This window comes from Notechis scutatus, chromosome 3 (assembly GCF_049901735.1).
Source record: "Notechis scutatus isolate UNSWTSFEM ecotype Mainland chromosome 3, rNotScu1.2, whole genome shotgun sequence".
Lineage (NCBI taxonomy): Eukaryota > Metazoa > Chordata > Lepidosauria > Squamata > Elapidae > Notechis > Notechis scutatus.
The window spans coordinates 174,034,099-174,060,630 of record NC_142011.1 but is presented as its reverse complement, the minus strand read 5'-3'; the positions used below and the strand labels follow the sequence as shown (position 1 = coordinate 174,060,630).

The 26,532-nt window shown below is 34.5% G+C and overlaps 1 protein-coding gene across 4 annotated transcripts; it reads right to left on the bottom strand.

The window, feature by feature from the left end:
• Positions 1-699: 699 nt before the first annotated feature.
• Positions 700-25,229, bottom strand: SGK3 (serum/glucocorticoid regulated kinase family member 3). Of its 4 annotated transcripts, none has more exons than XM_026691945.2 (18): positions 25,024-25,229; positions 24,182-24,253; positions 15,332-15,527; positions 13,782-13,865; positions 13,574-13,646; positions 12,511-12,586; positions 10,509-10,596; positions 8,352-8,401; positions 7,808-7,865; positions 7,421-7,504; positions 7,209-7,340; positions 6,566-6,678; positions 6,352-6,388; positions 6,164-6,250; positions 5,641-5,736; positions 4,100-4,255; positions 1,970-2,059; positions 700-1,419 (listed from the first exon to the last, which is right to left on the bottom strand). In XM_026691945.2, exons 3-18 carry the CDS (start codon positions 15,407-15,409, stop codon positions 1,249-1,251), a joined length of 1,473 nt encoding a protein of 490 aa, XP_026547730.1. In that variant the 5' UTR covers positions 15,410-15,527; positions 24,182-24,253; positions 25,024-25,229; the 3' UTR covers positions 700-1,248. The 4 variants fall into 4 exon arrangements, with proteins under 4 accessions (XP_026547730.1, XP_087817934.1, XP_087817935.1 ...); XM_087961808.1 differs by having other exon boundaries at positions 24,182-24,235; positions 25,024-25,209; XM_087961809.1 differs by lacking the exon at positions 25,024-25,229 and adding an exon at positions 24,622-24,927 and having other exon boundaries at positions 24,182-24,235.
• Between the last annotated feature and the right edge of the window lie 1,303 nt (positions 25,230-26,532).

Below are 26,532 nucleotides of genomic sequence, written 5' to 3'. Positions count from 1 at the left end.
TATCTTAAATATATATTTAATTTGTATTTTAAGATATGATTACTTGCATTTTCTTAATCAATATTAATTCCATTTATTAGTGGGGAAAATAAACAGTAATATTACAATTTATGTTGATTGTCTCAAATATCTTCATCCTTTTACTTTGAATGGGACAACTAAACAAAAAAAACTTCTTTATATTTTAAAGTGAAAATAATTTATAAAGCAAAGATTTGATTTATATTCAACCAGAGGCTGTTAAAGCCAAGAAAAAAGTATTTTCTATTCAAATTTCACAAATAAACTGTTTTGAAGCTCATTCTCACCCTCAAATCACTGATTATACTGGGATAAATGTGCATGGATATCCAAAAATAAACAAGTTATACATTAGTACATTATTTGGGAGCAAACAAAAAGAAATTGAAATTAGAATACAGATAACAAGGAAATAATATTTTAATATAATCTAATTGTAATATATTAGCTTTCAATATAGAAGGAAGGAGTTTCACTTCTATAAATGGCTGTACAGCGATGCTTAAATGTTTATTTCTTGGGGAGAAAGACACTTAGCTTCTTCTACAAGAAGAGGAGAAATGGTCATTGTGAGATGTGTTGTCAACAAATATTAAATGATAATTTGCTCCACCATTATTTAACTTAGAAAATACATTCCTGTGTTTGGTAACTAGAATGAATCAAATACTTAAGTGATTGGATAAATGACTTCATTTATATGCCTATCATGATTTACAGTGGCACAGGTTTACATTAAACCAAGTGATATTGTATATATTATATCTTCTAGTTAGTAAACTAGTATGATTATTGCCAGTTAAAGTAAACAAATGGTAGTTAAGTTTATTTTTTAAACAGAAGTTTACCAAAATAATTGCATAGCTGTATTTCAATCATAGAAATTCAATATATTACAAAGCCCATTAAATGGGTGTTCTGATCATAAAGATAGCTGGATATAGATAGGTTAATGTAAACTGAATGAAAAACAGCTATTATCTTTGTTTTAAAAGTTTCAAGATTAGGAACTTTTATTTAAATGCATTTTAAAAAATATTTTTGTGCAGCATGTTTAACAGTCTAAAAATGGAATGCAAAATGCCCATTATCCTCGTAATACAGCAGAAAAAGTTTGTTCTTCAGCAGATCAAATGAGGCACTAGTAGCATATATTTCAGAAACTGTTTATAGTCATCTAATTTCATCACTCCGCTAGGGATAGTTTTCAATGTTTCAATCTTCAGCTCAGTGAAATAAGTCTTCAGAAGGTCGTGCATAGGAAAATCCAATGAATGCATCATCTGCTTCCAGTACACTAGCATTTACAATATTGTAATCAGAAGAAATGCAAATGGAGCAGGGTACCATCTCTTCTGTAAATGTTGCATCAAAATTCCTGATGTCATCTGGACCAAACTAGAAAATAAAGCATATGTAAAATATTGCAAGGAAGAGACTTATATTTCCATATATTATCAATTTAAAAATGATTTTAAAGATTTTTTCAACAAAATAGTTTAGCATGTACAGATACTATAGCCTATCTTGTTAAGCAGTAAATCCACCTGTACAATGAGATTTCCAGTTATTCCCTCTGTTCTGAAGGCAGTGGAGAAAGGAAAAAGGAATTCATTCATTCTGATTCTATCAATAAAGGGTAATAGTTTGTTGTTGTTAGTTGCGAAGTCGTGTCCAACCCATCGCAATCCCATGGACAACGTTCCTCCAGGCCTTCCTGTCCTCTAGCATCTTCTGGAGTTGTTAATAGTTGAATACAGTCTAATATGCTCAATATATTACGTAGAAACTTGTTTGTTTCTAGAGATTATGCAACAATCAAGGAATAATAATTCCTTGAGATAATGCAACACTATGTTCAGTTTCTATTCATCCCTTTCTTTCATGATTTTTTTAACTCGTCTTAGCTATGATGATTTAATGAATAAGGAGTAGGAATTGGACTTACCACATTAGGATTAAATGGTGGTGGAATCTTTTTTTGTAAGAGATCATTCCAACTGACAGTTTCAAAGAAGGGATGCCTTTGAATTTCAAGCTGAAATACAAAATGAAGGTTAATATAAGCTATATAATAATTTGTCTTAAATGTGTCAGAAAACTGATGTCATTCACAAAAAGTTAACAAATATTCCTGTTCTGATTAAAACCAGGTTCCAAAAGATTATGGATCTTGTGCTGAATTTCCTATGTATGATATTATTATTTTGGTGACTGTGTATTAACACATATCAGTTTTAATTTTTGAAGTTATGGGATAGAATCATGTATCCTTAATAATAGACTGTGCTTCTAATACTGTAAATGTAAATTGTCCTAAGGTGCTATTCATTACCAACAAAGCCAGAGTACAAAAGGGAAGGATAGGATGGACATAACTGCCTTACAATAACTTGCTTTAATACTTTCTCATAATACTTTCTGCTCACTGTGTAATTTCAATTTTAGAAACTGCTTAATTTATTCTTAAAACAGATAAATTTAAAAAAAGAGAGAAAAAAAGCAATCTGCAATCAGAAGGAAAATTAAATGACCCAGATATTTTTAGAGTTGCTGACTATTTAAACAAATATATACTTAAGTATTTTAAAAAATGAAACATAAAACTAAATGAAAGGTTCCTGATATCCGAACTCCAAGGGAAGAAAGTGTTGTGATGAGTTAGTATGAGACCCTTAGAGGAATATCAGAGATATTCCTCCATCGGTGAATACTTATATGTGCATGAATATCAGGGCAGAAGAATAAAGCTAGAGCTATTACTAACCCCGCAGCTGCCCAGCAGAAAATGCACAAAGCTCTTGGATCTCATGTCTGATGGTCTGGTGGGGAGGTTGCCTAGGATTTTACTGCCAGGTAACTTCAGTTTGCATGTTTATACGTTATGTTTGTATGGATATCAGGAGTTCATGGCCTCTATGGCACTATGAGTATGGGAAGGTGATAATTACTTCTTGAGAAAGGTGAGGATACTGCTTGCCTTGAAGGACATAGGAGTCTGAGTTGGTGAATTTTAAGTGGGCAGTATTCTGGAGAATGTCAGTGCTTCCACCAGTTCCATGTCCTTCCTGGTTGGCCATGGTTCCCAGGAGATTAAACAATTGTTAATTTATCTTTAAGTGAGAGGAGCATATTGTGTGCATAAAGGAAGTAGTGATGTACTACCCCTCCTCAAGATGCTATCGTTGCTTCCAACTTTCCCTTTTTGGATTCTGAATAAGGCAGCAGTTCAAAAACTGCAGTGTTATTATTGTATATTTTACAAGTTGTCCTCAGTTTACGACTGTTAATTCAGCAATGGTTCAAAATTATGACAGTGTTGAATGAAGTGACATGTATCTTCCTTCCGAAATTCCAACCACTGCAACAACCATATAGTCATGTGACCAAAATTGAGTCACTTGGCAGCACACCTGCCCTTACAATTGCAGGAGTGCTGCAAGTTGGCTAGGCCCACTGGGACGTAGAAACCTGCCACAAGCTGGGAGGCCTTGGCTGGCAAGGCCCACTAGCTCGCAGACCTTCCCCCTCCCCCACCACTTCCAGAAGGCTTGAGTTTTCTCCCTGCCCCGGGCTTGGGCTAACTCCCTAAAATGGGAAGTGTCAATCAATCCTATGGAGTTTATAAAAACTCTGAGTATATATACGTATATGAAATTCAGTACCATAAAAGCTCTGCATCTATATGAAACACAATTATAATGAAGATGGGCAACATTCTATAAATTGTTTAATTATTAAAAACCCACATAAACTTTTTTATTTGGCAACACCTCGTGTTGTTTAACTCTTGATTCAAATAAAATTAATTATGCTTAAATCCCATCCAAACCAATGAAGATTGGGCTAATCTTCAGAGTCACCTTGCAGTGAGATGGATGGCAAATAAATGTAACAAATAAATATATTCTGTATGCTGGAATGAAATGCAGTACCCAAATTTGATTATTTAAATATTTCAGACCACCTATAATATTTTTAAGAAGGAACAAATATTTGCACTTCATGTAGTAACAAAATTAATTTTTTGAAATGTTTTTTATTTACTACTTGATTTAAAATCAGGTATTTTACATACAAAGTCTTCTTTAGATCCAAGTCTGTTCTGTCTCTCCTTCTCCAAGAGTTCTTCCAGAATAGACCAAGCTGTAAGACTGACGCCTGGCCTTAAATGGAGAGGTTTATGAAGAATGTTTTCATACATCTCAGCAACATCACGGCAGTAAAAGGGCGGCTGGAGAGATTGTAGGGAAAGATAACAGAACAAAACTAATAGTGTACTTGTTCAAGAAATGTAAGGAGAGCAAGCTATTGCAATGATCACCCATGCTACGGAATATTCACCCTCAAAGAGAAAAGCAGCACACTGCTTAACAAGTGCATGTCATAAAGATATGAAAGATGATTTGTTTTAGGACTTGAACCATCATTTTAAAATGTGCTTGGTACTCATGGAACAGAACAGTTTCTAAACTGCCACAGAAGCTTCTTAGTACCAAGGATTAAATAAACAGGGGATCATTTAAATTAAATACTTTCTCTATCTGATCTAGAATGTATTATAGTTTCAAATTTGACACCAGATCCTGAAGATAACCTATTCAAAAAAAATTAGGAAAATAAAAATTGTTGATGGATATTATGTTATAAAAATAGGTCCATTGTATTAGATTTACCACAAAGAAGCATATTCTCAGGTAACTGTGTTTTTAAGAAAGCAACCTCAGAGTGATTTGAAATAGAACTGGTAAGAAACAATTCTCTGGATCATAGGAGAAAAATAACTTGGTTCTAATTGGCAATATCTGCTATTGTTCTGACATATGATGCTTTTAAGGATCTCAGATCAAAATCCTATTGCATTGGATGTTATATTCCTTTTTTGTCCAATATATTTAAACACAAATTGCTTGTGACATGATGGATAATATTCTCATTTAAAATTAGTATATATGCTTTATTGATGTAAGCAAAATATTTTATAATTGAGACAGGAAGCAAGTCTGAGGTATGAAGAAACAGGCATTTTTCTAAAGACCTAAAAATGTACATTTTAATATAGTTACCACAAAAACCAAACAGGATCTCTGCTATCCTATTATCAATGAGGAATGAAAGAATAAGTGAAAAGATGTTAGAAATGTCCTAGATACTGTCAGCTTTTTCTAAGTGATCCCATTCACTTTAGGAGCCAAATGCTATCATTACTATTTCAGTTGTTTATTCTTTTATGCTTGGTGACATAATCTCTTCCACAACAGCCAGGAAATTGAGAGAACATCAGAAGCAAATGACTAAACCACAAGACTTGGCTGGGAATAAAGTAGCCTATTCACATATATGCATTGCAGATGTTACTATGTTTTTAATATTTCTATGTCAAAAAATAAAAGTTAATTTAAGCTTAATTAAAGTTAAGTTCATTTTGAACTTAATTCTACTAGATCAGAATAAGGATCATTTTAGTCAGTATTCTGTTTCCAACAGCAGGAGCTAAAACATGCACTAAGAAAACTAAGAAATTATTTCCTTCTAGTATTTAGTATATATATTTTAGGCATTGATTCTAGTATATATTTTTAGGCATTGATATGCAGTTTGAAAAATGAGATTACCTACCAGACCATACAGCATTTCATACAAAACAGCTCCAAGACACCACCAGTCTACAGTGTTATCATAGGGTTGCTTTCGGATTACCTCTGGAGCCAGGTACTGTAAGGGAAAAATAGCTCCAAGCAATCACTAAGAGGCACAAATGCTTTGGGGCTTTTATGATTTTATGGTTTGTAGTTTTATTTTAAATTTGTTAAGTTAATTTTGTTTAAAACAATTCTTTTTAAATAATAAATAAATAAACAAACAAACAATAAATAAATAAATATAAAACCAAAACTTCTAAACCTTGCAATGAGCCTGCTAGCTACTCTAGCTTGGAGGAAAAGATCCTCATTTGAATCGGGGCATGATGGAGTGCCCTAAAAATCTAAGGGGCAATTATGTTGTGAACTTTCTTATGATATTGATAATTAGATAACACCACTACAATACATTTTGTGCAACTATTGGCTTAGTTTGGTTACTATCTTCCACAACTTTCTTAGAAAGAGAGGAGAAAGAGTATGCAAGTAAATTAACTTACCTCTGGAGTTCCACAAAATGTTGCAGTAGTATCTGAAGTAGCAATTCCTTCTTTACAAAGTCCAAAATCTGTTAAGACAACATGCCCCTGCATTGAAAATTGAAAATCTACAGTCAAACAATCAAGAATTTTAGTGATTGTATTATTTAAAATTTCTTGGATAACAGAAAGAAATATTTACAGCCTACCAATGAATCCAGAAGAATATTTTCTGGCTTCAAATCCCTGGGCATAAATGAGAAAGAAAGAAATTCATTGTAAGTAAAATCTCCAGCAAGAATCATGCTCCTGTATAACTATTAATAAGAAATAAACCAACAAATTATAAAATGAAAAAGTAAATATATATTAATAGAAAATGATTGTATTTATTTCATTTTCCCTTTTAGTCTAAGTCATTACCTGTATACAATTTTTATGGAGTGCAAGTAGCCCAGTGCACTGGCTATTTCAGCAGCATAAAACTTTGCTCTGTGTTCAGGAAAGGTACGTTCTTTTTGTAAGTGAAAGAAGAGCTGTAAATATGCATGGAGCAGGTTAAAAGAAAACTGTTATTCTCAATAATAAGGTTAACATATTCTGCAGTTGTCTATCAACAGCTATCAAAACAGTGAAAAAAACATTATGTATTCACATCCTTCCTTTAATCATTTTCTTTTTTTTTTTTTTCCACATCTGTAGCCTTGGCAAGCTACAGCTGCAATTTCTAAATAAACTACTACAATGGTCTAGTTTACACATAACCACAATCAGCAATCATGATTTTGAAGATTTTGGCTTCACATTATTTGTGAATGCTACCCATGTTTCACTAACTTTTGGTTAATATAAATCATGAATATAATATTTTTACACTAAATATTCCATGTACACATAAATAATGCAATAAAGCAATAAAGCAGCCTAGCAGCAAATTAATCTATATTTGCAATGTGGGAATCGATTTATGTTGAGCCACTACAATTAGTTACTGCAATTTCTCTTAAACTGCAGGCCAAAATCGATGACATATGACTACTATATAAAGACTGAAAAGTATACCTACCTCTCCTCCATTAACAAAATCCAGAACAAAGTACAGCTTCTCTGTGGTTTGGAATGAATAATGCAGTCCAACTAAGAATGGATGTTTCACATTTTTCAAGAGCACATTGCGTTCAGCCATGATATGTTTTTGCTATGAGGAAATGAAGGGTCAATAAGTAAGTAGGAATAATTTTGTAATTGGAAGGAAAAACAAAATCTCTTCCCTTTTACCTCTTTCCTGTTTAGGACAATTTTCTTCTGCAGCACTTTGACAGCATAGAACTTTCCATCCCGTTTTCGTTTTGCAAGAAGAACCTAAAGAAGAATTTTCATAGAAAGTCTGTTCCTCCCTGTTGAAGAATTCAAGTACATTTTTCCCAGTTCTTAGAAGTAGCAGCTATATAGAGATAATGTAGTGATGTTAGATTACTTCTAATTTTTAAAAATCACTCTTGAGATTCCAGGGATTGAAACTGGAATCTTTGATAACTGAGGCATGCAGTTATAAGTTTTCTTTTCATATCATCAACAAAAAGAGATATCCCACCCATAAAACAAAAAAAATGTTCAAATGGAGTGGTATGAGCAAAGAGTATATAATAATAAAAGGAAACCTACCTTACCAAAGCTGCCCTTCCCAATAACTTTCAGAAAGTCAAAGTCTGTTGGTTTAGCACTGGAGTGGTTTCAGGATAAAGAAAAACAGGTAATCAAAATGATAAAAGGTAGCTATTTAATACTGTAGTTGAATGGCAGTCATGCCATATATTCATCCTATCTTCCCAGATTCCCCCCACCCCAATAACTATTCCTTCAGTGTTCACTGTGTTCTCCATCACAGTTCAAATGTAACAATCACATATTTGCTGTATTTCAGTCTTCTAGAGCACCAATCATTTTACATGGTATTTCTTATTTAATGCTTGTACATTCTCATTATCCTCCACGTAACTGTTTCTTTTACTGACTTTCCACAAATTCATCCTTTCCCTTTTTTATTTGTACTCAATAACTTGCAAGCAATATTCTCTTATTTCCAAATTACAACAATTTCTTCCTAAACTTGCCTCTAATTGATATTACATGCAGAGTGCTCTTTACTCCCAGCCCCCCCTTTAACAAAATAATTGCAAAAGCTAATTTATATTTAACTAAAACCTACTGAGGATTTCCAGATGGCCCCAAGTTGATATTCTGTGAGGTAGAATTTAGCTGTTTAAAAATAAAAATATAAATTAAACTCAAATCAAGTTTATAGATAATTCATTAGTTAGAAAAAAGTCTAATCATAACATTTTAGATTGCATTGTAGTATACTCAAATTAAGTATTTTGGGGGAAAGAAGTCTTTCTTGTAACTTTGTGTTTAAAAGGACAAAGGTTAATTACTGTAATCCCTAACACTACAGAGACATTCCTGACACCAGTGAGTATAAATTGCTTTAAAAAAATGTTTCTCGGGCAGTTTTCTATGTTTAGGAGTAAAGTCTACATTCCCCACATATTTCTGTGTGCTGTCCAAAAGAAAATCCACCTTGTTTTCATAAACAGCTTTGAGATTGAAAAGGGAAACTCAGTGATTAAAAACCAAACTCTGAAAAGGTATTTGGAAGGGATTGCATTGAACTCTATTTCTTTTACACATGTTCTTACTACAGCTTTTGTTGGGATCAAACTTTCCAGACCCTTTAAAAGATTTTAAAAGTACAACTGATAGGATTAATCTTTCTAGATATTTAAGACATTTATTTTACAGATTATTTTTGCCATTTTGCTATCAAATTTTATCAGTAGAATTATCCAGGACTCTGAGGTGTAAAAAAACAAAAACAAAAAAAGAAGAACGGCAAGGATGAATGTGACCCATAGACTGTCAATCTCACCATAGAAAGATAGAACAAATGGCTGGTTCAGAGACTGACTGATTATGTCTATACGCTTTTCACCTACTCCAGTCCCGGAACACCATAAATCCTGCTCAACTAAAATGCAACTGGAAAGAGTTCTATATGGATAGAAGATAGGCATTGTGCTAGAGACCAGGTGACATATAAGAGCTATGAGTAAATTTGTTACCAATGAAAAATATAGCTGGCACCCAACATGCCTATGTTACTATAAACAACTTGAATTTGTAAAATGACAATTGCATTTGGTAGATATGAAGATTATTTTTCTATATTTTGTGCAATTATCACATTCAACTGTTGGAATAAATGAATTCATTTGATTAATGGATTAATATGTTATCAATTATTGTTATGAAGACAATAATGGTTGTGTTATATTTTTTATTAAATAAACTACCGTTCATCTCAAATGAATAACAAACAAATGTTAATAATAAACTGCTTATGCAAGTGTATATACTAGTGTAAAACTAGAGCAACTACCGGTAATTTACAGAGCACATATTATAACTTGGCCTTGTTTAAATTGTCCTAGCAAGTAGAATCAGTATTGTCTATAAGTAAAAACTCCATTTATGACATGAGAAAATCACATTACTGAAGAAAATTAACATTCCTCTACCAACTCATCAGATTACAGTTACCTGATTGTTGGCAGGGTAACAACAGAACATGTCTGACTTATTAAATCTTCTAATAGGACAACAATATCAAATCTGTGAATGATATAAGCATGAAAAAGACAAAATGTGGCAAGACACCCTTAATTATGTTCAAAATCAGATGTGGGTTAAAGCTGAGGTGGATTTGGGCCCATTTTCTAGAGACATGCTATATCTTACAGGTTGAATGCAAAGCTTTATTGATAATTAGATTACAGAAGTCTTTGACCATGGCTGAGTCAGCATTCAATGGAGATTGCTTGAGCATTGCAACAGGAAGAAGGCGATAGTGTTGACATGAACTTTATGTCAACTACTTGATGGTAGTGATTAGTATTAGTTACTGCTGCTTTAATTGCCAGAAATACTATAGGAATAGTGGCTGTTCTTATATATTTTCTTTTATTACAAAGTATTGTAGATGTTCTTGTAATTTCACTGATGAAAATGCAAAGATTCCAAAATGTACAGTATGCTTACTGACATAAAGATTGGCATCTTCACCAGAATATAGGAAGAGTGATTAGGTATATATTAAAAATAGTTTAGGAATACAAGTTAAAGGACTCCAAATCTCCAAATAATGTGAAATAACAACATTGTGAGGCTACTATATTTGAAAAGAGAAGTAGGCAATGCTTTATATTTCACTGAAGTATAAATCAAGAGAGACATTGGAAAAGGCCAATAGGTTGATGAAATAAGATAACTTCTATATTTTAAACACAGGATGCAAAAAATTAGTTACCTTTTGACTGTTTCTTTCATCCTCATCTTCAGATGGATCATATTGGTGCTTTGGAATGTCCATCTGAAGAAATGATCTTACATCTGGACTAGGAAAGATAATTTAACTGATTACATAATGTTTTATTATATATTTTCAATGTGAATAACATATACAACAAAACAAAAAATAAATTATGATCATGACTTAGCTGAAAAGTGAAATCAAATAGGAAATTAGATAGATTACATCAGAACTAATTAAGTCGAAGCTTCCATTTCCATTGATATAATATATATTAATTAGATCACTTGTGAACACCACCAGGAAAAAGCAATTTCCATTATAACACTTTTGATATTGCTGCCATTTTTAACTTTTAATTTGTTAAATTTTGTATTATAATAACATTAGAAATCACTACCATAATTATATATCACTGAATGAAAGCAGCAGAAATTAGATCAGTTAAAAATAGTTTCAAAGGAATTAACAATCCAAACATTTTCCAAAACATTTTAATAAGCCATAGCAAACCAACAGTGAAGCCACCAACCTCTTTACCACTGGTTATGTATTCCAGAGAAGCCACAACCATGGGGCAAGTAGAATCTGAATCTGAACTTCTCTTATTTACCTTGTGGACAGGACATCACCTACCGCAGGGGTCCCCAACCTCCAAGGCCATGGCGCACAGCTCAACTTTCTATCTAATTGTAACTGCCAAACTTATTAGGCCTCACTGAGCCACCAGTTCAGCTAGTCCTCAACTTATGACCACAATTGAGTCCACAATTTAGGGTGTTGTTGTGAAAGTTGTAAAGCAGGTCATTCAATGACCAGACCCAATTTTATGACTTTTCTTGTTATTTTTTGTGGCAATCATTAAGTGACTGTGGTGTTGTAAAGTGAATGCTATAGTTGTTAAATGAAATCCTCAGTCATTAAATGAACCCATTGTTTACAATGAGGCGATTTTTGAAAACAGAAGTAAACTCAATTTCCAGCAAAAACATTGTAAATCGCGGACATGTGATCATGGGATGCTGTAAATGGCTGTAAATGTGGGCCAGCTGCCAAACACCCAAAATGCAGCAATGCAACCATGGGAGCTCCTGGACATCGCAACTTTGAATCTGGGTCAGAAATAGCTTTTGAGGTAGGGGGACTGTTTTAATTTTGAATGGTTGCTAATCAACTGTTCATAGCAAATGATTGCTAAGTGACTGGTCATAAGTTATGGAAGAATTATTCAGAAGAATTATTTTAATCAGTCGTAAATTCCTTCAATCAGAAAAATTCAAACTTTACCTCTGTGTGAATCAAAGCATAGGATCAGGCTACCAATTATTAAAGGCTTAAGTAATGATTTTAGCAACAATTCTGCAGTGTTTTAAAAAAAAATATTGAACACCACATCTGAGAACTCTAACCTTGACCTGCCAAAAGCATGCCTTGGTGATCACTTTCCATGTCATTTTGTGCAGCATCTGGTAATCAAAAGTTATAGACAGTCTCTTACAATACAGGTAGTCCTTGACTTATGATCACAATTGGGACCAGAATTTTCATTGTTAAGCAAAGCAGTTGTTAAGTGAGTCGGGCCCAATTTTACAATCTTTTGGGTCATGTTTGTTAAGTAAATCATTACAGTTAAGTGAATCAGCATGGTTATTAAGCAAATCCAACTTCCTCCAATGATTTCACTTGTTGGGAGCTGGCTGGGAAAGTCGTGAGTGGCAATCACATGATGCCAGGATGCTGCAACCATTATAAATACATGCCAATTGCCAAGCTCCTGAACTTTGATCATGTGACCATGAAGATGGTTTTAAGTGTGAGAACTGGTTGTAAGTCATTTTTTTCACTACTGTTGTAACTTTGAATGGTTGCTAAATGAATGGTTGTAAGTTGAGAACTACCTGCATATCATTTAGAAGGAACTTGTGGATTGTCATTACCACTATATAGTTTACCACATAATTTTATTCTTTTGGGGGTTTTAAAAAAAAGTTTCACTTACTGATTGCAAAGGTCAGGCTGTCGCACTAAATTCTGAATGAATTCGTTCAATCCTGCTCTTCTTTGTTTAATAAAATCTGAAAAACAAATGAGAAAAGATCAGATATTAGAATGCCTGCTTCAAAATGTAAATATATACATTTCTTAGATTACCTCATTAAAAAAGTTAAAAAAATTGCTCTTGTATTTGTAATTAGGGCTGCTTTCCAGCATCCCATAAATACCAGTGGACAGATGAAACAGATTAGATTAGATTAATCAATAGATCCTTTATTTTAAAAATGTCTTATTTTGTACCAGAATAACAGGATAACAGAATAACAAGCAGGAAACCTATCCCATTTCAAACAAATGGTTGTCCAATCTCTTCTTTAAAATCTCCAGTGTTGGCGAACTCATAACTTCTGGAGGCAAATCAGATTAATTCCACTGATTAACTGTTCTGTCAGGAGGTTTCTCTTTAGTTCTAGGTTCCAAATCCTTTAAACTATAGATGTAATGGTGCACTCACTTAAAGGAGGAGGATATGGCGAAATGGATACTACTGAATAGATAACTTAATTTTTTTTTTAAAAAAACCTATCATTCCTATACAGCTCTTGTTATCTGAGAACATGATAAATACACACACATTTTGATTAATATTAACACGTAATACATTGTCCTGTGTAGGAAATCAGATATGGAAAACCAACTGAAATAAGTGTGGCTAGTAGGAAAACTTAAGATGGCAGGGCACCTCAAATCAGAAACTAATTATTCTGTCACGTTCAGTCCTGTTACACTTGGAGAAACTGACAATAAGGGAAACAATAATATATAAAAGCTGCTTTGAAACTCAGATGTTTTACCTAGGCTACGCAGAATGCAATGAAAGAAGTTCTATGTAATCAGAGATAAACTGGAATTCTTTTCTATGAATAAATATACAAATACTTTAAACTTCCTTGTGTAATATTTCCTAGCTTTAGCTAAAATTTTGTTCTAGCGGAGATAATTCAAGTTGAAATCACTGATGCAGAAACAGTTTAAAGATAGAATGAAAACTAAATGAGATTGCTTACCAGGATCAAAATTATCTCCAAATATTCTCTTAGCAGGAATTCTCAAATTCATTGTAGGAAATTGTTTCCTTAGCTGAAACACATAAGTCATATGATATAATTTAACATCAGAAATCAGTTCAATTCTCAATCATGATGTACCAACAATTTAGCAGAAGAAATTGATTCAGAGAAATTTCCCCAATTTGGGCACAACATCCCTACTTACTGTATTATACAGCTTGTCAAACTCAGCATATCGCCTGAAGACAAACCATTCATTAGTGCCAACTGAGACCAAGACTTTGTAGACCTGTTGATATAAACAATTTTAATGAAAAGTTTTATAAAAATGTATGGGATTATTGTATACACATCCCATTTGCTTAATTACTATTTAATATTTAATTAAAAAACTTAATGCTATAATAGATGACCCAAAGTAACCCAGTTGGCTTTTATACCTAAGGGAGGACTAAAAGTCATGGTTTTAGCCATCAACAGGCACATAGAGGTAAAACAACACTCACACATCATTCAAAAGAAACAAAAATATTAAAAAGGAAAAAGATCAGCAATCAATTCCCAGATAAACTGGGACTAACACCAGAATTAACACTAGACAAACAAATAGTAAACAGAGAAAACTATACCTCCACCAACCCTAGCAGGGCAAGCTAATATATATAAACAGGGAGCAAACTCCATACTCACTAGCATTGATGTCACCTAGTAGGGTAATAAAACAATTGTAAGCCAATAAGCAGGCTCAGAGAGCACCAAGATCAACCCTGAATGAAACTGGATTCATTTAACAAACACATTTCACTTAACAACTGCAGCAAAAAAGATTGTAAAATTGGGCAAAACTCCTTTAACATCCTTTCTTAGCAATAGAAACTTTGGTTCCAATTGTGGTCATAAGTCAAAGACTACCCATATCCACATGATTCTCTTGGTTTATCATTTGTATTTCTACTTTGATATTCAAAAATTTAGCCATTTTTTATTTTATATATCCTGTTGAAAGTCTTTATCCAGGTTGATTCTTGGCTAGTCATTTGTTTTTTCACTTTAGCTTCCTTCTCTGTATTAAAAACCACACATTTTTATTATCCAATATTTCTGGTTCTAATATTTCTGCATCAGGTCAAATTTGTTTTCACATCTCTTATTTATATCTTTTGGACATAGTCTATCTATAGAAATAGATGTTTATCCTATACTTTCCCATTCCTTTCTCTTCCCTTACTTTCCCATTATTTTCATTTTTTTCTGTGTATTTTGATAAACTAATAAAAATTTGAAATGTCATACTGTAATTATTTCTAAAACATCACCACTATCATTATGGGAGGGAGCTGACATAATTCATAGTAGCCCCTCCCTGTTCTGTAAAGTTGTGGTGCTAACAAGATAACCATAAATGTTGGACAGCGCCTTGGAGCCAGGAGGTGGGTTTCCTTTTAGTGAGAATGCAGCTGGATCCCCAAGCAATATGGAGCTCTAGCATTGCAGGCTAAAATCAAACCTTGCAATATATGCTGCACTTCTGACTCAGAAGTGAATGGTCTCAGTTGCCTAATGGCGAATAGTGTAGGGTTATAGGAATATATAGCTGATTTGGAATTGAAGCCTCTGTGGAGTCCCCTGAGAGAGATGGTTAAATTAGGCCTGTCTGCTTGCTGATTTGTGTAGCATTGAAGTCTCCTCAAACTGAGCAAATAAGAGAATATGAAATTTACCGTACAATGAAGCACTTTCCGTTTCTATACTTACAGTAAATCTTTTTTTCTTCACTCTGTGTTCATCAGAGCTGGGGATGCTAACACTTGGACAGCTTTCCTTCAGATCCATTTTACGCTGCTTCCGAGCAAAAACTCAAGACCACCACACCAGGACGTAGACAGTATCATCAGCATTGACTTAAAACACATAGTCGTTTTTGTGAAAACTTAAATTCCATCATGAAAACCTTAAATAAAATGAAATGTTAGGAAGGAGCAACAAGAACTGATGTCGTTCCTAAAGGCACATAAAATTTTACCCTCTCTTTTAAAAATTCACTCCTAGCCCACATTTCGATCAAGTGAATATGGAACAAGAGTATTCATTTTTTTAAAAGGCTTGGAGATTATGCATGCAGACACAAGAAACATTTTTTAATATCTGAAAATACATTCTATAGAGACATTTAGAACTCTGAAATATTTCTGTCACTACATGTACGTAAACTGTAATACAAAATAATTATGTATTTTATTTGTCTCTACTCTCCTGACAAATCTCACAAACCCTATTGAAAGAATAACATATAGTCACATACTGTCATACCATTGCAGGTAAAGAACAGAATAATGAAGGTGGTCTTTTATGGTTGAGGTTTTATGGTCAAGCAATAAATATAATCTCACTAACATAATTCCAAAATGATCAATGTAGAATTATATTTATGTTATTTCTTCTCTTATCCATTCTTTTCCACATAGCCCAATATCATTAATTTGGAGAAGGGTTACTTATTTGCATATTTTCCAATGCCTGCTACTGTCTGCCTATTTTTTTTTTTTGCTGTATTCTTAAGATAATAATTCAAAATAATGGTTGAATTTGAATATAACATTATACCACGAACATAGTTTATCAACCAACATAGCGGGGCTTGACCAACACAACAGCCCCAAACAAACCACACTATGGTTTACTATAACACGTGAACCCGAACATTATTTCAGAGTAGTTAATTTCTGCCAGTATAAAATATGATACGTTGCAGCCTAGGATTTTCCTTTGAAAAGCTAGATACTAATTATTTCTCTTCTTATCAATAATCCCCAATGGATAGGATCCTAATGTATGCACAGATCAAAAGTAAATGTAAAATGACAAGGCAAATGTAAAAAGACTGCTACGGTTTTAAGCTGCTAAATTTAAAATATGTAGGTTGCTGATGGTATGCTAATGAACATAAAACGTAAAATTTGGCTTCTGAATTACAATATTTATGCAACCTGGCTTGTGACTGTCTGTGACTCAGAGTTAGATCTGCTCAGAGGCTTTCAGATGCACCTAGAAGCTTAGATTTTGGAGAGAGTTCAAACATGTTTGAATAAATAAATAAATAAATAAATAATCTCATTTATAAAAAGATTTATAGTTTTATCTCAAGAGTAGGCTTACTTTTGACAAACACAGGCTGTTGCTCTAAATACAAGAAAAAAGTCTCCTGAATTTAAAATTTAAGCATCAAATGATGAAATGTAAATATCAAATAATGGGCAAAGAAATAAATTTGATGATTCTGGTAGATTAAAAAGAAACTAAAATAAACAGTTCAGGGAAAGAAAATCATATTGAGAAATTTATTTCTTTATGCAGTCAAACTTCCAACTTGAGAAGATCAAAACTAACCAAATATTTCAAAAATAAATTACTTCTAATCTATAAAGGACAGGCATACAGTCTGTTATGTAATTATAATATTCTCATACAAAAATACACTGACAGCTAGAACAGAAAAGAAGTTTCAATTTGCTCATCCTTGAATGTGAAAAAAATGGAACTCAGTGCAACCAACACAGAACAATTCAATTCTAGGATTACATAGTTTGAAATTACATACAATTGTATGTATGTATGTATGTATGTATGTATGTATGTATGTATGTATGTATGTATATATGTATGTATGTATGTATGTATTTATTTATTTATTTATTTGTGCATATGCTATTAATATACAAAGCAAAAGAGAGGGAAAGTCTTTAAACTGATGTGCTATTTTCTTCCCATGTTACAGAACAGAGGTGATTTAAACAGGTGCTCCACATCACTTAATCCCAATATTTAAATAGATGCCAGGACTATTTTCTCTTGTAAATATTTCAAATCTAAGCTATCAAGTTAAATCATGAATCTCTCCTGCAAATAATAATATACCTTGCCTATGCATCCGGGTTGGACAGAACTAAACAAATGGAAATAAACATACAAGATCCAAATAAAACATTCCATGCTTTAGGAACTATCCACAAAAAACTTTCTCATGTACCTAGTAAAGATCTCCTTGAAAGTAGGTGCAGCTTTAGCAAATTTATTCTACACATGAAAACAATTAAATACTTAAGAAAGGGATCAGTTCTTGCCATTTAGATCAATAGATTAAGCCAGGCAGAATAATGTAGACTGCCCAAAAGAGGTCTCAATTGTGTGTAATAACTGCTTTCCCATCTTCATGTTAATATAATGGAAATGTTAAGGATAAGGCAAAATTTTACTTGTGCTTCCCACCTCATTGGTGGGAATGGTGTAGATTTACACCATTCTTTCCAAACAAACTCTGTCAAGATTTCAGAGCCAGTTGGGGAACAGCCTAAATACAAATGAAACATGAAATATAAATAAATAAACTTAATGGTCTCACTGACCAGTTTACAACGCTCCAACAATTTTTTTTCAAATAGATTTTACTGCATATGTAGTGTTATACCAACACTAACACTTGATATTTGATTTCCAAGGATAATATATTTGAAAACAAGATTAAAAAGAGTTGTTCAGGAGAGGTAGCTTTTGCAATGAGCAGCTTTCTTCCACTGTTATGAATACAAGCACAGTACTGTTATCACCCACATGTAAAATAATTCTGGGATTCATAGTCATGCTAGTCTAAACCTTGGACTGAAGACAGGCTTTGTTTTCAAATACAGTGGTATTTGGCAATAAATGAAGGCATGGGCATGAAATATCCTAGTCATCTAACATTACAACATTCCCCCAAATGACTGAAAATAAAGACATTTCTTTCTAACGGCAGGTGAACTTTCTGCAAAAGTTACCATCTTAATTTGGCAAGGTGGAGAAAAATGGCTTTGGACTAGATTTTTGTCTGTCCATACATACTTTTCCTTGTGAATACTTATTAAATTTAAGGTTATCTTCCTTTTGGGGAAGGAAACTACCATAACCACCACATGGAGTTTTAAACTAAGTCAGTTGTATTAAATATTTCAGTTTGATGGGTCTCAGAACAGCACTATCAGTCTAATTATTGATGTTCAGTTTCTTTGTTACTCATTCTTATGGAGTGCTTTGAGATCTGTTCAGCACTGGAGATACAAGCAACCACATCTGTGTAAAACCACCTTCAGGCACCAAGCATTACAAATTAGTATCTTTGTGGGGATTTGTTTTACCTTGACTTCCTGCTGTGCGTCAGCAGTCTAATCCATTCAGTGAATTCTAATAATTTGAATCAAACTCCTGCTTTATAAATTTGGATTTCAAAACCAGCAGCACCAGGTACACACATTAAGGTGACTGTAAATTAACCTACTGAATGCTATTACATGTTTTCAACTGTATGAAGAATTCTGAGAACAAGACAAAAGCTTGCCTCCAGAGTTCTCACAGTTTCTGACATGTTTGGGACAGTGCCTCCAAAACAATTATGTGAACAAAAGAAATAAAGTTACAAGAACAGAAAAAACACAGAAAGATTTCTTTGGTTAGTTCTTCATGTACTAAAAATATTTCTGTTTGCATGTAATAATACTAAGTCACCATTTCCTTTTATAATGCAAGAATGCTTAGTACTACTTTTCAAGGGTCTTTTGTTTAACTCGTCACTTCTTTGTTTTCAGTATTTTTTCACTTCCCAGAAATGTCACAACCACCCTTTAAAAAGAAGCAAAATGTTGCAATTATCTTTGGCCATATCATAAATTGAGCAAGACTGTAGAAAATCTGAACTCCTACTGTATTTATCACACTCGTATATGTAAGCTCTCTTTTAGAGCTCAAACCTGATCATAAATAAGCTTCACCGTATTTAGTAGAACATATTTCCAAGTCAGCAGAGTACTTATAATCCAACTATCTCTATACCCGTACTTTGCTACAAAACTATGTGATCGGGCTTAGTTTTTGGGAAGGAAAATAAGGGGGGTGGAATTGTGCATCTGCCTACAGCATCCATCAGTATTCATCTTGGTAGCATTCTATCAGTGTGTGAGAGAGTTGAGGGCTGTTTGGAAACTGAAACATGGAAAGTGAAACAGTATTTGCTGTGTGAGCAAGAAGGAGACAGCAAGGAGCCTGGGCATGGCTTAGCTCAGCTGTTCTGTACTAAAGCTGGTTGCTGCTCTGAAACTAAAACTGAAACTCCTCTCTTCTGCTTGTGTTTTGCACTTGGAACAGATTTCTTTTCAGGTGGGGAGGGGGAGTAGAACTCCTTAGCATCAGTGTGTGTTAATAATAATATATGAAATACTAATGCTCTGACAATCATTTCGAAAAATCTCTTAGTGAGCACCTAGAAGCCAAAAGGAACATATGTGTCAAATTTCAAGTTTGTAGGCTTTACAGTTCTGGAGATTTTGTGATGACGCATGAGTAATATTTCGCTTATATATAGAGAGATTTATGATTAGTCCTAGCATCAAAATAACTTTACTCGTAAATATAGAAATCGTTGATAGTCTTAGGTTATTAATTATCTCAGTTTATTTTTAAGAGAGAATAAACTCACAAGCAACAAAAATGTAAAACATTTTATACTTTAAAAATTCAGTACTCATAGCAATAATCTCCACTTTACAATTTAATTGCAAATACCCATATCCATTCTTTTGTATCTTATTTCATTACATCTTGGAAAACTATGTAGAAAACTACAGTGACTGTTTTATGATAAAGTTGTCAGCTTAGATTTCTTTAGGTCCTAGGAGTCATGTAACATTATATAACAGAATAGTAACTTCAATATAACAGGACAGACTAAGATTTCTCAATTTATTTCAAATTCTACTTCTATTTTATATGTGCTGAACATTTCCCACTCAAACCATGTCACTAGTTTTACTAATCTTTAAAAATTCACAGGCAGACATGCCCCTTTCACATTTTATTTTTTATAACAACAAAACACATCTGTACTTCCCAGAAAATCACTAGTTAAATGCTGTCCTTTGGAAAGTAATAAGAGGTAAAGACTTCTTTTACTTCTAGGGGGATTGAAAGATTGCCTCATTCTTCAAGAACAGAGCAGAAATAATTCACTACATAATAACCTCTTGAGGTAACTTCATTCTCCTACAGCCCACGTCTGTGCTTAGTGAGCTGCATCATAGATTACTCAGATGTAGCTACTTCTGGCTCTGTAGGTTTGAACATTAATGGAAAGTATATAGTACATATGACTAAATTGACAGAAGCCATATACATCATTTGTGCAGAACTCCAGAATCACGAATATTTAAATACTTGGGTAGTAAAGGAAAGAACATGGTAAATTTATTGGAGGACACTGTAAAATACACCTCTAGAATAATACCATATTTATATGATCACATGCCAATGGTTAGCTATTTAAAAGTACATTTAAAAATTTAAATGTAAAAATTAATGAAAGACAAATGAAAAGTATTAGCATGTGATTGTATGAACATGCTGTTGTTCTAGAGGTGCATTTTTACATGGTATTGTTTTAGAGATCTATTTTAAATAGTCAGTTTGGTATTGTGATTAAGGCACCATGCTAAAAACTCAGAGATTGTGAGTTCTAATCCTGCATTAGGCACAAAGTCAGCTGGGTGACTTTTGGCCAGTCATTCTTTCTCAACCCCAAGAAACAGTCAATGGCAAACCACTTCTAAAATCTTGTCAAGAAAACTGCAAGGACAAATCCAGGCAGTTACCAGGAGTCCACTATTATTTGAAGGTGCACCCACACAAAATCACCTAAAATTAATCTCCAATTTTATTACTGCATGCAATTGAAGGACATATATTTTTCCGTTTCCTTTAACTGAGAACAATACTTTATTCTAGAAGACTTTAAAACTGATAATGTTTGATTATCATATTAGCATTTTTATGTATTATTTTTATATTTACTTGGTGGGATAATATGATCAACTAAAAATCTACCATGTTTCACTGCACTTCTGTTTTCTACCTCACAAGGTTCCCATGTTCTTTTTTAATTATACTTTTTAGCGTGTAGATCTAGGTAATTTTTGAATTGCATATTGTTCAGAAAGAGAGGGTAAAAAACCAAATGACTTGTTGATTCTATCAACACTAAGTGCAACCTGAAAGCATCATAACATGCAGCAGCTTATTAAAAATCTCTATGCATTTATTTATTGTTCATAATTCCACATGGGTTTATTCAAAAGTAAAATATATAGCTTTCTGTAATGGTTAGTTCCTTCACTAACCATTTAATGAGATTTAGGACACAGGTTATTATATGTAAGCTCCCAGCTGCAAGTTTTTCTGTTACCAGTGAAGGGACTTGCCTCCCTGCCACATCAAAGAAAGTCTCAATCCTAAATTGGTTCTAAATGAGAAATAATTATTTTATTTCCTGTCTTCCGTTCTTTCTGCCTCTTTCTCCAGTCTACTAGACTGTTCTGGGTCCATTCTATCAAACAATGTCATTTTGTTGGACCCTGGAGCCCTGCCTTCACAGTGGCTCTGCCTACCCCTTGAAAAACCATCCCTCCGGAGATCTGATGGAACAGTGATGGTATTGTACTGGTTCAGCCCGGTTCTGCTGAGCCGATAGCACCGATGAGCAGCGGAGACTGAACCAGTTCTCTCCAATGCTCTGCTGTTGGGCCCATCCGCCTGCTCGGGTTCCCATACTAATCTTTATTCCCTGCGTTTGAAGCGCAGCTGCTTTGCGTGGCACAGTAGATTGGTGCGCAGCAGCTGCTGAAGCGACAGGGAGAGCGCAGGATTGCAGGAGGCGAGTCGGAAAGCCTCTGCGCCTGTGCAAAGTGCGCATTTGGTGCTTACGCAAAGTGTGTGTGCACGCGCAAAGCGCGCCCAAGCCACGCCCACTGAACAGGTGGTAAAAATGTTTGAAATGCACCATTTTGATGGACCTAACCGTTAGCCTTTTATACGGTTTTGAAGATGTGGCTTTGCCTTGGCCATGATGTTAGGCAGACTCTGCTGGTGATGCAGCTTGCTTTGGAGACTGTTGTTTTAACTAGAGCATCATGGTTTATAGTGTCATTTTATTATTTCTGTCTCATCCAATTCTTTTCATCTCAATTCATCCTGTAAAGAATGATTTCATGGCAATGTTGCATGAAAATAATTACTTACAATCTAAGGAAGCTGCTAAAGAGCTCCATTATGGATCTTATTTCAAGATAAGAGAAATATATTGCAAATTTCTCTTGGACAGTCTTAGAGTTACACTATACAGATAGTCCAATGTCACAAGCTCTCATACAGTGACTATTTGAACTTCTAAATCCCTGAATTAAATAGTACTGGGGAAGCCAGATTCATTTAATAACCATGTTACTAACTTAACAACTGCAGTAGTACATTTAACAACTATGGAAAGAAAGATAATAAAGGAAGCAAAGCTCACTTAGCAACTGTCTTGCTTAGAAACAGAAACTTTGGGATCAATTGTGATCAATCAAGGTACCCATAATGTTGCATTTTATTACCATGTCATTTAGCAATGGCAATTCTAGTCACAATTGCCATGTGATCTGTAAATGCATTGTTTACTGCTACATCGACACAGCCACCTCCATTTTTTTCACTTGCCTTTTTTATTTGATGAAAAGTTGTAAAAAATGTGAAGGCTTGTTCATTACACCCTTTCCCCACAGTAGCAATTGTTTAGATATTTGAGATACAAGATACAAGGAACTAAAAATGGATCATGATAAGGCATTAATTAGATACCAGTTTTTGTAGAATTTGATTGGTCAGCTATGGATTTCTCACCATTTTAAATCTGGCAGCAATGATATTGACTGAGTTAATTTCACTGTTTTTGGAGGACTGGAGTGTGATGAAATTAGTATTAAACTGTTCTTATATTTTAATCTATAGCTGCCACATCTTCAACATTAATTTAAAAACATTTTTGCTTCTGAATACTTTAGAAGATCAATATGAGATCCAGTAAGAAATAGAACATACTTTATTATGTCTCAAAAAAAACCAATCCCAAATTACTGACATCTAAATTTAAGACCTGTATAAAACAGTACTCCAGTAGACAGTGTCCTATGGATTCCCAATTGCAAACCTCTTTAAAATATGTGTTAAGAAACTTATCTCTGTACCTGCTACTTTACTATCTGAATAATTATCACTGGAAATATTTCAGAAAATATATTGGTAAAAAAATAAAATGAAGTCATGAGTAGCTTCTGCACTACTGTGTGTAAAATATTAGTGCCAGAGACTATAAATAAGCTGTCTCAAAAGTCAAAATATCCCCATGAATAATCTTGTATTTAAAGGAAAGTTGGTTTCTTTTTGAATTCTCTTCCTTGATTCCATATATTAATTTGTTTCTGAGAACTGTCAAAAAAAGAAACTGTATAAAAAGGCTAGATCTCATTCAAGCATAATTTTATCTGGCAATTAATAAAAAAAACATAAATGCAGAAATAAATAATTTTCAATACATTTTTCTTTACTGCACGTACAGAAAGTATGTACTGTATGTTTTTCTTACCTAAAATGAATTTCTTTATGCTAGTGCAATAGTGTAATATTGACATAGACAAAAATATTTCCTAAGGCTACAAATATCCCAGTTAAAGTTTGTCAGACTTGTTATGATAGATCTTTTTTTCTTACCTTGGCAACTTTTCAAAATCCATTTTATAGTATCAATTTTTTTTAGAAATAGTCCTTTATAGAGAGCACCAGCTGAAAGAAAAGAAGGGATAAGAAAAACAGACACTCGGGAGATGTAGAGTCAAATATAAGTGGGTTTTTAGGGTCAGTAAAGAATCAAACACTTTGCATCACTAACTGCTGAGCGGCGAAAAAAATTACTCAGCATTTACACAGAGTTCTTTTCAAACAACGGGATTACCTTACCGGCGAGCGAGAAATTTTGAACAATTCAAATCTTCAGCTCCCAGAGAAAATTAAAATAACTCGGTCCTGAGTGACCGGGATTCTTTTTACTTGCTTCCTCAAAAGCAAACAAACTGGGGGGTGCGAGATCTGCACATAACTCAGTTGCGACCTAACTTCTTTCCTCTTTCCCAGACCAAAGCACGCTGGTTTACCACAAGAGACTTGTAGCGTTTTCAAGCTGACATCGCTCTCGCTTCCTTCTTCCGATTTTTTTTTTTTTTTTTACTGCGCGCGACTGGCCGCTTGGGGCTCTTTCTCTACCGATGTGGTTAACCCGTGAGGGCGCGCCTCAAATACAAACCACCCCCGATGGGAGACCGGCCGCTTCTCGGCTTCCTGACCTCAGGCAGAGATATTCCTCCCCCACCCCCCCACGCGGTCGTCAGATAGCCGCCGTAACCCGGGGCGCCGTCCCTTAGTTTGTAGGAGAGACGCGCCCAATCGCTCCCTAGAGCCGTGCCTGCGCAGGGTGGAGCCTTGCTTTCTCCACCCGGGGCGGCGGGGTAGGTTGATTCTGACTAGCCGCCGCTCTCCCGCCCGAAGCTTTTACTCACCGCGGTTTCTGGTCAGCGCGGGACAAAAAAGACCAGCAAAATCCTGCCCTGCGTACGAACGTCTCTCTCCTTGCAGCGGGCCGGGAGGTGGCGGCGTCTGCGGCGGCTCCTTCTCCGGCTGCTGTGGGAACAACAGCTAGAGACGCCATGAGGTTTCTTTCTCCCAGTAAAAGATCCGTGCCAGGGTCACTCGAGGACGCGTTCCTACGTTGGATTCATGTGACTTTGACACGAACTCGGCAGGACCTCTCGCCCCCTGGCGGATACCTGCCAGGACTAAGGAGTTCTGATTTTTGGCGAAAGCAGAAACTGCTGCGAAGTAGTTCAGGTTCAGAGCTTGGGAAATTGGTATCTTCTTCTTTTAATCTGTGTGTTTTTAGGACGGTTTGGCACCGTCAAGGACCGTCCCATAGGTAAAATGCAGTTGGTCCGTCATCCATCGTAGAACAGCTTCACACAATATCAGCAATGACTCAAAACTGCAAGAGCCTCAGTAGAAATTTAAAAAATGACAAGAAGCCAAGAGTTAGCTGTCTCACATTTTTTATTTTCCATTATAAATACCTAATCTGTTTACATCTATTTTAAGGCACCTTGCATTAAATAGCACCAGAAAAACACTTGACAATTTAAATTACCCAGATAGACCATTTAAAAACAAAATTGCAAGCAACAAATAAAGGTGCCTATTCATTTGTTTTATTACCATTGAATTGGGATCAACTCCTGCTGGCAAATGCTCACCATTTGATCCATCGTACCTCTTCCAAGGACAACACATTAATCTCGTTGATCCATATCATCCAACTTAACCATTATCTTTGCCTTGTTCTCCTCATTCTTGCCAGCATATTTTTTCTAGTCCATCTTCTGGCTTCATGTATCCAAAATACAGTATGTAGGTTTTGCTTGCTGACCATTCCTGGAACATTTCATCTAGAACTTGACTAATAGTACTCTTATTAATTATCTCAGAATCCATATGGCAAAGGCTTTCATTTGCTCTTTCTTAAGGTCTGGGGCCTAGACATGGCAAGCTGCCTCGTGGGTGGAAAGTCCCATAAATATTATATTTCGACAAGTTCTTCATTCCACTTAGTTTACTCAGTAGTGCTGACCAAAGAACATCTGTACTATGAGATGGACTCTCTCTCCCTAAATCAAACTGAATAATATATAAGCCTAGTTTGGCTGCTTTGGCATCTGAAGCAGAATATTCAAAAGTTCTTCCCCATTCATTGTTCTTGCAAGATACAGTAATAATTAAGATATAATGGTTTAAAGTCATGCAAAATGAGCTGCCTAAAGCAGCTGTGTCACTGCTAAAAGATAAAGCTGGTTTCTTAGTTGTAGGGACAGACAGAGGAAAGCTTTTGAAGATGGTCTCAATTAGTAAGCTGAAAAACAGGAAAGAGCTTAAAACAACACCTCTTTATTCTGTGCTAACTTTCCCCAACTTTCTTTCTGACCCTCTCAGTATGGTCTCTTTTATACAGGTAGAAAGTTTGA